Below are 12,105 nucleotides of genomic sequence, written 5' to 3'. Positions count from 1 at the left end.
CTTGCACTACCCTTTGTATTTATGTATGATGTAGCAGCATGTAGCACTGGATGAACACACGTATATATGTTGGGTCATGTGACTATGCTATCCAATCATTGTTATTCTCGTGATGCTACGTACACCAAGGGGCTGTGGCAGCCTCCCTGCATGTTGATTGGCTAAAAAAACCTGAAAAACAGGGAAGAAGGGGGATTTGAACGCTCATTGAATATTTATCGAATATTGGCGAACTATTCGATAATATTCAATACGATCGAATACCTTACTATTTGATCGAATATCTATTCGATCGTACAGTATTTGCTCATCACTACTACACAAAATTTTGACACTTTTGGTACAATTTGGACTTTTTTACTTAGGGGCATACTCACTTTTGTTGTCCGAGGTTTAGACATTTATGGCTGTGTGTTGAGTTATTTTGAGGACACAACCCATTTAGGCTATGTTCACACGATGTCAAAAATAGAGAAAAGAAACCCGATTTTTATATGTAAAAAAAAGTCTGTTATTGCCGCGATTTAACTGACTGCAATGGCGATGCATTGAAGTCAATGGAAAGACGGATGTCCAATGCGCACCATGTATTGAATAACAGACGTTTTTACCACGGACAGCAAAATGATGAACATGATCATTATTTTCGGACGTCTTTTGCAAACATTGGACATTTTATTAGTTGTTTACACACAATTTTTCTTTTGTCACCATTTTTACTATTAAATTCAATATACTTTTCAATTAAGCCGCACCCAAAGGCCAATTAGTTCACCTAAACTAGAATAATGTACCAACACCCGTCAGGGAAGGGAAGGGAAGACCAGAAAGCTAAATGACGTCCGTTATTTTAGGCTCAAAATGACGGACGTCACTTTAAATGGAGCTGGGAAAACGTTGTGTGAACATAGCCTGATACTGTAATACAAGCTGCACACTGACTACTCTACATTGTATCACACGTTCTGATCTTCATTGATGATAAAAAGATATAATAAAATATTTACCGAAATGTAAAGGGTGCACTGACTTCTGGGAGATATTGTATATTAGCTAAAGTAGATTTGTAAACTTACAAGTACAATATCAACCATCTTAGTATTTATTTATGTATTTATCTTAAAAAAAAAAAAAAAAACAGACAGTTTCTTTGCATAAGTCCCTCTGGGGCCGGATCACAGGAGACAACATCACAGTCTCTCCAGACTTACAGAAGATACAGAAGGGTTAGTGTGTGCTATATATTGATGTGAGTCGTAAGTGATTCAACTTATGAGATTGTCTGCTGAGTTATTCACAAAAAATTAAAATTCATTTATATTTTTGTTAGAAAAACTTTGACACAAAACTATAAAAAATCTGGATGTGGATTTTCTGAGGCTTTATCCCTGGCTGGCCGATTATCAGTCACGTCTTACAAACACCATTACGGGAGGGGAATATTCTGGGTCTGATTGTTGGCATCACAAGATGAATCTTTTAGCCGATGTAACATTCATCATAGATTTGCTGTTGCTGATAACTTTTAAATGGTAAAAATACAAATTCTAATATATATATATATTTTTTTTTTTTTTTTTAAGATGAAGTTTGCAAGCTAATAGACTGACAATATCTATGCATACTGTGGATGCGTTGTCAAAGGAGAACTCCGGGCAGAAATTTTCTTTTTAATATGGCCAGGAAGGGTGTGGGTGAGGACCATCCACTTACCTCCCCATCTCCAGCGCTGACACCCACAGTGCATTATTACAGCCCCTGGCTGGATGTTATTGTTTTCACCTACCCCCTCCTTGGCCATATTGCAAAAAAAATTCCAGCCCGGAGTTCACTTTTAAGTATACTTTACTCTCAGTGTTTTGTATGATTCAGGATATTAAAGCAGGTACTGGAACATTCAGAAACTTAATCTACAGCATTATGGCTTAGAACAGCACATGTAATAAAGCAAGCCTGCTCAGGTTTTTTCTTTCGAGTGAAAATTGACTGCTTTTGTGCTCGTTTTGGACTATTTGCCCATTGTTTATATAGTTAAACAATGGCCAGAAATGTTTATGAACATTATTTCCAGCCGTTACGATCTTTAGTACGTTGTGGGAACATACCCTAAATGTTTTGTTTTGTTTTTTTCCCCCATTTGAAAACACTTTTGGTTGGTCTTTACTTTTTCTTTCTAAGGAGTTTTTCTATTGCCATTGACTTTGTTGAGAAATGTTATTTAGTCTGTGTCGTACAATGTGTGTCATGTGTCATTTTAGTCTTTAAAATTTTGTCATGGACATTAAATACGTTTTTTATATACTTTTTGAAGTGCTGAAACCATTATGATTTGGTAATTTGGTCTGTGAGCATCGGAAGGTTAACACACACACATTGTTAAGAACCTTCCAGAGGGAAGAGAGATGCCTGCCCTGCTCCATCCTTTCTGCTGACAGGAACTCGAAGTTCAATTCGATCTAGTGCCGAGTGTGAAGCGAAGAGAAGCGCTATAACTGTCTTGCATGCTGTTAGTAATTTGAGAATTACTGGACGACTTGGAGCAATATAACCTCCTGCTAAGACTATATAGCCCAGGATGCTAGGTCACTATGTCACGGCCGCCCCTGCTCTTCTCTCTTTGTCTTCTGCGAACGCCGCGTTGCTGGGTCTGCTTGTTCTCCGTGTGTGTACTCTTACCTCGCCATGCTCATGATTGTTCTCCTCGAAGCTGGCATGCACGTTCCCATATCCTAGGGTGCGGGTATGCCGGGTCTCTGAAATTTAAAAGGGCCTCCTTCCACCCTGATCCTGTGTTGGAGCTTCTGCATGCTTCCTAGTGTGGTCCCAGCTTTGCCCTTCATTCCTGCCCGTGGTTCCTCTCGCCTGACCGAAGTCTCAGCCTGTGACTGCTGTCCTGGTTCCAGCCGAAAGTCCTTCTTTGTTCCTGGCTGCCTTCCTGCCTACATGTGTCCAGGTGCACCTCACCTGCCACCACTAGCAAGCGCTAAGATAAGGGTAGCGACCTGGTAGGCTCTGGTGTAGACCTTAAACTCCACTTACTGGTACGGCTTTCTCATCGCTATCGGTGGTACAGTGGATCCACAACTCTAGCCGCTACACACTAGTCCACATATAAATTAATGTGACAGGAATGAAGAGGGTTGTATGGTAAAGGCTCAGGACCTGAGTCTGCTCTATACATCTATACATTAAACTGTTGTCTTTTAAGTTTGCCATATATTATAGTCATTTGACATATTTTTCTTCCCCATACAGGAGACAAACCTGACTGTGGTCACACATTTTTTTCTCTTGGGATTTAATTGTAACCAAAATGTACGACTTTCCCTATTCTGTCTGTTTCTGGTGATTTACTGGGGAACAATATGTGGGAATCTCCTGATCATCATCCTGGTGTCCACCAGCAAGATCCTCCACACCCCAATGTACTTCTTCATCTCACTCCTGTCCATCAGTGACATCTTGGTGACCTCAGACATCGTCCCCATTATGCTTCACATAATACTCTATAATGGAGCGGCCATTTCTTTTACTGGCTGTATAGCTCAGTTTTATTTTTTCAGTGTTTCAATAGCAACAGAATGTCTCCTCCTTACAGTGATGTCCTATGACAGATATGTGGCCATCTGTAATCCCCTCCGGTACTCCTCCATCATGACGAGTACATGTTGTATGAAGCTGGCTGCTCTCTGCTGGTTGGCCGGTTATCTTATAATATTGATTGACATTGTAACAATATCTAAACTTAAATTTTGTGGATTAAATATCATTGACCATTTCTTCTGTGATCTTGTTCCCTTACTGGAAATCTCCTGCTCGGACACTTTTCTTGTTGAATTAGAAGTCTTCTTTCTGAGCCTCCCTTTAGTTATTATACCAACAATAATAATAATCTCATCCTATGCTAAAATTATATTGACCATATTAAAGCTTTCATCCAGTATCGGTAGACAGAAAGCCTTCTCCACCTGTAGCTCCCACCTCATTGTGGTCTCCATATTCTACTGGACGATGTTTAGTGTTTATGTTGTCCCAAAAAGAGGACAGACCCTCACCATAAGTAAACTTCTCTCCCTGCTCTATAGTGTCTTTACTCCTTTGGTTAATCCCATTATATACAGTCTAAGGAATAAAGACATTAGGAAAGCTGCTCAGGAAACATTGTTCATTCACTGTTGAAATTTAGTAGATGGGCGTCATTTAACGGTAACTAAAGGCAATTATTTTAAAACAATGGCAGTTGTTTTAAAATAACGGTAAGTACTTGTCATTAAATGGTGGTCATCCACTAAAATTCAACAACGAGGCTACAGTAGTTACCCCAAGCACTCCCTACAATGCCTCCTTCCACCCTGTAGTGTGTGGTCCCAGCTTTGCCTGTGATTCCTGCACGTGGTTCCTGTTGCCTGCATGTGGCTCCTGCTGTTTGTGGTCCCAGCCCATGTTTGCTGTCCTGTTCCAGACTGTGACTGCTGTCCTGGTTCCAGACTGTGACTGCTGTGCTGGTTCCAGACTGTGACTGCTGTCCTGGTTCCAGCCTGTGACTGCTGTTCTGGTTCCAGACTGTGACTGCTGTCCTGGTTCCAGACTGTGACTGCTGTCCTGGTTCCAGACTGTGACTGCTGTGCTGGTTCCAGACTGTGACTGCTGTCCTGGTTCCAGACTGTGACTGCTGTGCTGGTTCCAGACTGTGACTGTTGTCCTAGTTCCAGCCTGTGACTGCTGTCCTGGTTCCAGACTGTGACTGCTGTCCTGGTTCCAGACTGTGACTGCTGTCCTGGTTCCAGTCTGTGACTGCTGTCCTGGTTCTAGGCAGTTATTGCTGCCCGGGTTCCAGCTGTGAGTCCTGCTGGGTTTCTGTCTGCCTTTATGCCTATGTGTCTCCAGCTGCACCTCACCCACCACTACTAGCAAGCTAAGCCAGGGATATTGACCTGTGGGTCACCTGCTGAAGACAGGCCATCCCACCTTGCGATGGGCTCTGATGTAGACCAGCGGTCTCTTAGACTCTGCTCCCTGGTGAAGCTTTGTCATCGCTATCAGTGGTACAGTATAGTGGATCCAAAACTCGCTACACACAAGCCCACATGCAAATTAATCTGACAGGAATGAAGAGGGTTGTATGGTAAAGTATCAGGACCTGAGTCTGCTCTATACATCTACAGTGGGGAAAAAAAGTATTTAGTCAGTCACCAATAGTGCAAGTTCTCCCACTTAAAAAGATGAGAGGCGTCTGAAATTTACATCATAGATAGACCTCAACTATGAGAGACAAAATGAAAATCCCGAAAATCACATTGTCTGATTTTGTAAGAATTTATTTGCAAATTATGGTGGAAAATAAGTATTTGGTCACCTACAAACAATCAAGATTTCTGACTTTCACAAACCTGTAACTTCTTTTTCAAGAGTCTCCTCTTTCCTCCACACATTACCTGCAGTAATGGCACCTGTTTAAACTTATCAGTATAAAAAGACACCTGTGCACACCCTCAAACAGTCAGACTCCAAACTTCACTATGGTGAAGACCAAAGAGCTGTCAAAGGACACCAGAAATAAAATTGTAGCCCTGCACCAGGCTGGGAAGACTGAATATGCAATAGGCAACCAGCTTGGAGTAAAAAAATCAACTGTGGGAGCAATAATTAGAAAATGGAAGACATACAAGATCACTGATAATCTCCCTCGATCTGGGGCTCCACACAAAATCTCACCCCGTGAGGTCAAAATGATCACAAGAACGGTGAGCAAAAATCTCAGAACAATGCGGGGGGACCTATTGAATGAACTGCAGAGAGCTGGGACCAATGTAACAAAGCCTACCATCAGTAACACACTACGCCGCCAGGGACTCAGATCCTGCAGTGCCAGATGTGTCCCACTGCTTAAGCCAGTACATGTCCGGGCCCGTCTGAAGTTTGCTAGAGAGCATTTGGATGATCCAGAAGAGTATTGGGAGAATTTCCTATGGTCTGATGAAACCAAAGTGGAACTGTTTGGTAGAAACACAACTTGTCGTGTTTGGAGGAAAAAGAATACTGAGTTGCATCCATCAAACACCATACCTACTGTAAAGCATGGGGGTGGAAACATCATGCTTTGGGGCTGTTTCTCTGCAAAGGGGCCAGGACGACTGATCCGGGTACATGAAAGAATGAATGGGGCCATGTATCGTGAGATTTTGAGTGCAAACCTCCTTCCATCAGCAAGGGCATTGAAGATGAAACATGGCTGGGTCTTTCAACATGACAATGATCCAAAGCACACCGCCAGGGCAATGAAGGAGTGGCTTCGTAAAAAGAATTTCAAGGTCTTGGAGTGGCCTAGCCAGTCTCCAGATCTCAATCCTATAGAAAACCTTTGGAGGGAGTGTAAAGTCTGTGTTGCCAAGTGACAGCCCCAAAACATCACTGCTCTAGAGGAGATCTGCATGGAGGAATGGGCCACCATACCAACAACAGTGTGTGCCAACCTTGTGAAGACTTACAGAAAACGTTTGACCTCTGTGATTGCCAACAAAGGATATATAACAAAGTATTGAGATGAAATGTTGTTACTGACCAAATACTTATTTTCCACCATAATTTGCAAATAAATTCTTACAAAATCAGACAATGTGATTTTCTGGATTTGTTTTGTCTCCCAAAGTTGAGGTCTACATATGGTGTCAATTACAGACGCCTCTCTCATCTTTTTAAGTGGTGGAACTTGCACTATTGGTGACTGACCAAATAGTTTTTTTTCCCCACTGTATAAGTTAAAATGTTCTTGATCCTTCATGTGAACCATAAATAAATAAAATACAGAACATCAGAACTGTTGAATTTCGTTACCATCACATCCCAGAAAACAAAATACAAGAAAACTTAATTAGATGGCGCTATTTGCCAGAGATGTCAGCTTGCTCAGCCAATCAGTGACTGACTAAGACAGGACAGCGCTGTGGCCAGTGATTGGCTGAGCAGTCTGTCACTCTTGTTTGGGCACTGTGTCGTCTCAGTTAGTCATTGGCTAAACAGGCTGGAGGCGTTTGAATACACCAGACACAGAGGAGGACCCCAGGAGAGCATAGACGGGTAAGTATTGTAGTGCGAACAGCAGAACTGCACTAAAACCACCAAACATAAAACATAAAGCTGTCTTAGTGCAGTTTGCCAATATCATTTTTAAAAACGTTGCTCATGTCCATGACTTACCTCTAATAAATATTACATTTTTTAATAGTCTTCTCTTCTATTCTAGACAGTTTCACTGAAACAGGGCTATGTGGAATTTCAGCTCTCTCTCCCAGCTTTGGTCTAGTGCTCTAAACCCTTCCCACCCCGTGTGACATTGCCAATACAAATATATTGCAAGCGACGTCTTACGTCTCAGCTACACGACAGAGGCCACAAATGCCCACCTTGTGAAACTTTCCACTGATGATAAAAAAGCACTTCTACACTGAAAAGAAGCATAAGACGGCTGAAACCTTCTGCTCTCAAGCGCTCACTTCCAGCATTTTCACATCTTGGAAGTATGCCTTCTAAGACATGGAAGGGTGAGTGCATAAGCCAATCATTGTGTGCAGAATAGCTGCAACACCATATTGCTATTGGACATGGTTTTGACCCCATGCAATGGTCAGGATATATGTCTGCTGTCGCCACTTCTTGGAAGGCTTGCTTCTGGACACCTGGATTCAGAGGAAGTGGGTGCTGGGAAGCAGAAGGATTCAGTCATCCTCTGGTCCCCCTGATTTATAGACCCGGTCACAGTTGTGAAAATCTCCAACTATTATAATGGAGCCACTGAGCTTGACCCAAATGAGTACATATGCCCAGTCAAGTTCCATTATCCACCACCAGCAACTAATATCCAAAGTAACTTTCAGATGCAGGAGAGAAAAGTCCTGGTAGGTGTCACAGGCATGATCAAGGTGGTCCAATAGATGCTCCTTTGGGTTCAAGTCTAGTGAATTAGAAGGTATAACAGTGGGGTAGTCTGTGTTGAGGAGCTGGTGGCTGAAAGAAAATATGAGAAAAAAGAGGAGGGTGTGAAAACATCCACAAATTTCGATGATTTAATGTTATCATCCCCACTTCCCTGTAACATTGTCTCCTCTGTTACCCCTAAAAACCTATACCCTCTTGGAGGGATAGTTTTCTTCCGGGCCTGGCCCTTGTCGCTCCAACCAAGGACTACTTTCAGATTTGTCTCTTACAATTTCTTTGTTTCGAGATCAAAATTAAACTTAAATTTAAAATCAAAATTACATTTTAAATTAAAATTAAATGTCAGATTCAATTATTTTTTTATTTAATGTAACCATTTTTTTCAGAGGGTCACCTCCAGACTGTCGCTCATTTAGTTGACTAACTTGTTAACAGTTGAAATATTTGGTTACAGCACTATGTGTGTGTCTCTGGCAACATCCATTTGCAGCCCTCTATTCCTTCCCACACCCATTTTATAGCCATTTTGGTGTCCCAAAGTTGGGGTCCCCATTGACGTCAATGAGGTTCAGGTTCATGGACAAGTTTGTGTTAAAGTCCGGATCTGCAAACTCCCCCCCCCCCCCCAAGTTTGAACAAACTCGGATATCCACTGGTCCATTTATCACTACGCAAGACAGCAACAAGGAATATATGTGCAGACGGAATATCCTACATGTTATAAATAATCTATCAAGCCTCTCACTTCCTCCATGAACTTAACGCTGTAAGTAGGAAGTGGTATTAACAATGGAACCTGACTGTGTGTTTTGATGCATGAATGTAATATACATTATGCGAGGCCCCTTCTGTTTTTCCTTCTTTTTGTTTTTCCTTTTTTGACTTCCTTGAGACCAGAATGCTTCTAGCTAACAGTCTCTAATTGGAATCGATCACTGGAGACAGTATCAGGAACCTCCATAGACGTATAGACACAGCTTCCTATTAGGTATATATAGATGCAAGCAGTGTCTAGTCCTGCTTACATAAATGATGTGTTGGCGTACACATTGGGACATTCTATCAATCCGGCATTGTACTTATCAATAGGAAGACCCCTATGCTGGACATGGGGACATTGTATATACAGACAACAATGCCTTCTCCATCGACATTCACAAGTGGCTGATAATAAGAAATGTTAGTGATGTTGGTTGTATCATGCTCTTCAGTCAGGCTGCCTTCTCCTCTTCCTCGCAGACTTCCCAGGCATCCTTGTTCGAATTATATCTTCTTAGAGAATAATATACAACTATGCTGGTCATCTATACCACACTGACACCAACAAAACAATAAAAAACTTAATTCAGTATACAGTACCTCCTTAGGGTTCTTGTCAGAAGAGACTGTAAACCCATTACCTGTCCTACAACGGGGAGCTCGGTATGGACCATAATGTAGACTATCACACAGAACGTCTGCATCCAATGGAACCTTGGCTGTACATGAACCATTGATTCTTTTACCTGTACTCATTATATTACAACTTTTTCATGGTAAAAGTCTTAATTATTTTATTTTTTTTTACTCTAGAGAACCTGAACAACATCGCTGCAATTAGAAAAATTTATACATTTTAGAATTGTTAGAGCCTGCAGGCAGGTAGAGCTGCAAATGGCCCGGTGACCACATTAGAAATAGTTGTATTCAGGTACACAAATATACATATTACACAACTCCGACCCTTGTAAAAAAAAAAAAAAAACATAAAAAGAGTATAACTTACAGAGAAACAATTTATGTTGAAAATAAGTCCCAAGATCCCAGCACCTCAAGTGACCACCTCCTGACAGTACTAATACATAGTGTAATGAGAAGCCCACATAAAACCTATATGTAACCATATACAGTGCAAGTGAAAAGTGCAAAATCAGAATAAAAAGTACAGTATGAAGTTGTATCAGCCAATCTGCTCATCTGGAGAGGGTAAGTGTTGGGGGTCCACCGAGCCCCATGTGTTCCGTATCACATTGAGACTTCCTCAGGGGTCACTTGATATTATTACTGCTGGGGTCTAGGACTGTTTTCTCATAGAACTTACAACTAAGGGGCTGGCTTGTATGGTAGTGGTTTAATATGTCATAGACTAAGCAGCCATTAATATATATATTAATCCTTAGCTGTATGTAAAATACAGTAGAAGTAGACATCTCCGTTTTATCTTGTTAATTGCTTTTCCTACAGGAGAACAATGCAACTATAAATTTTTTCCTTTTAGGATTCCAATGTAGCCAAAATATCAGACTTTTACTGTTTTGTCTCTTCCTAATGGTTTACTGGGGGACAATATGTGGGAACCTCCTGATCATCATCCTGGTGTCCACCAGCAAGATCCTCCACACCCCAATGTACTTCTTCATCTCACAGCTGTCCATCAGTGACATCATATTATCTACAAATATTTCGCCCAAAATGCTTAATATTCTTATAAATAATGGGGCCACCATTACCTTCAAAAACTGTATCACTCAGTTGTATTTTTTTGGGGCTACAGAGGCGTCTGACTGTCTCATCCTCACAGTGATGTCTTATGACAGATATGTGGCCATCTGTAATCCCCTCCGCTATGCTTCTATCATGACAAGAGGGTACTGTGTGAGGTTGGCCGCCATGTGTTGGGTGTTAGGTTTCTCCATTATATTGACCTACATGATAACATTGTCAATGCTAAAGTTTTGTGAACCGAATATCATTGACCATTTTTACTGTGACTATGTTCCTTTACTAGAAAATGCTTGTTCCGACACCTTCATTGTTGAACTTGAGGTAACATTACTAGGTGTGCCCCTAGTCATGACCCCAAGTCTAATAATTATAGTATTGTATGCATGTATTATTGTCACCATCGTAAGGATCCCATCCAATGTTGGTCGGAAGAAAGCCTTCTCCACCTGTAGCTCCCACCTCATTGTTGTCTGTGTATTCTATTGGACTATATTCAGTGTGTATGCTTTCCCAACAAAGGAGCAAACTTTGACTGCCAGTAAGATCCTATCTCTTCTGTATACTGTATTCACTCCATTCATCAACCCCATCATATACAGTTTAAGGAACAAGGATATAATGAAAGCCTTACGTGAAATGGAAAACAAACTTTAATCTCCTTTGTAGCTGTCGGAGAAACAGTCTAGGAAGAACCTAACAAGACAAGCAATACTTCTTCTACCTCTTACTCCTACTATCAGCTACTACCTCAACCACTACCAACACCTGCCCTTCCTAACTTTCCTAACTGAAGATTCTAAGTAAAAGTTATTTTCTGGTTAAGTGCTGGACTCATATTTATTTCTGATTTTTACTTTGCTGCACCTGCACCCATACCCTGTGCTACCCTTTACAAAAGCCAGTGCCATTGTGTCCGGGGGTGGGTAATGCCATTTCTAGCAACCATGACATGTGCCTCAGTAGAAACACCAGAAGCCCACCTGCTATTACTGTCTATCACCCTGGGCCACAACAGAAACAAGTATGTATTACTGCACCATGGTGCTGATTTGGCACTGCTCTGGGTTATTATGTGCATTACATGGCCGTATTTGGCACTATGTAGTAGTATGTATTTTTCAGCTCCCTGTGTGCCCCATAGAGCTAAAATCAGGCACCCCTCCTTTAGGCTGTTTCATCTTTATCTGGATGCTGAACGACAATCCTGTCCAAAAAAAGGCCTAGCATGGAGTAGCGTGTGACCAAAGTCCTCCCTCCGTGTCCACCATTGGCATATTTTCACAAATTTTAGCTCTATGGGGTACACTGTCAGTAAGAGCAGTGAATACACTAACCAATACTGTACTGTGGCGGGGGGGGGGGGGGGGGGGGGGGGGGGGGGGGGGGGGGGAAGAAGAAGGAAATGTGATCCTTGAGTAAAGGCCCTTTTACACAGTGCGAAAGAAGAGGATACTTATGAGGCCTAAAGTTCCAGTCCCAGGCGTCCCAGGCAAAACTCCGGCCCTAGGGCAAGTACAGACTTCTGACTGGTGGTGCCTGCCGTCAGTAAGTTAACAATATAACACACCTAATACTGATTGGACTAGGGTTGTGATGCCCTGGCCGCGACAGCATTACAACGAATTATTAATGCGTCCCCAGTAACCCAGCCTGCTGCTAAGGAAACCATTGGCGCGCACCTAGCAA

General features: G+C 41.9%; 2 protein-coding genes across 2 annotated transcripts; both read left to right on the top strand.

Annotated features, from left to right (window-relative positions):
* Positions 1–2,805: 2,805 nt before the first annotated feature.
* LOC138785654 (olfactory receptor 6N2-like) lies at positions 2,806–4,179 on the top strand. Its single transcript, XM_069961827.1, has 2 exons — positions 2,806–2,994; positions 3,256–4,179. The coding sequence occupies exons 1-2, from the start codon at positions 2,806–2,808 to the stop codon at positions 4,177–4,179; spliced, it is 1,113 nt and encodes a 370-aa protein (XP_069817928.1).
* Positions 4,180–7,519: 3,340 nt separating this feature from the next.
* On the top strand, positions 7,520–11,073 carry LOC138785649 (olfactory receptor 6N1-like). Its single transcript, XM_069961816.1, has 3 exons — positions 7,520–7,541; positions 7,747–7,895; positions 10,159–11,073. The coding sequence occupies exons 1-3, from the start codon at positions 7,520–7,522 to the stop codon at positions 11,071–11,073; spliced, it is 1,086 nt and encodes a 361-aa protein (XP_069817917.1).
* Positions 11,074–12,105: the final 1,032 nt, after the last annotated feature.

This window comes from Dendropsophus ebraccatus, chromosome 1 (genome assembly GCF_027789765.1).
Source record: "Dendropsophus ebraccatus isolate aDenEbr1 chromosome 1, aDenEbr1.pat, whole genome shotgun sequence".
Taxonomy (NCBI): Eukaryota; Metazoa; Chordata; class Amphibia; order Anura; family Hylidae; genus Dendropsophus; species Dendropsophus ebraccatus.
The sequence above is the reverse complement of the archived record's forward strand: the minus strand, read 5'-3'. Positions and strand labels throughout refer to the sequence as shown.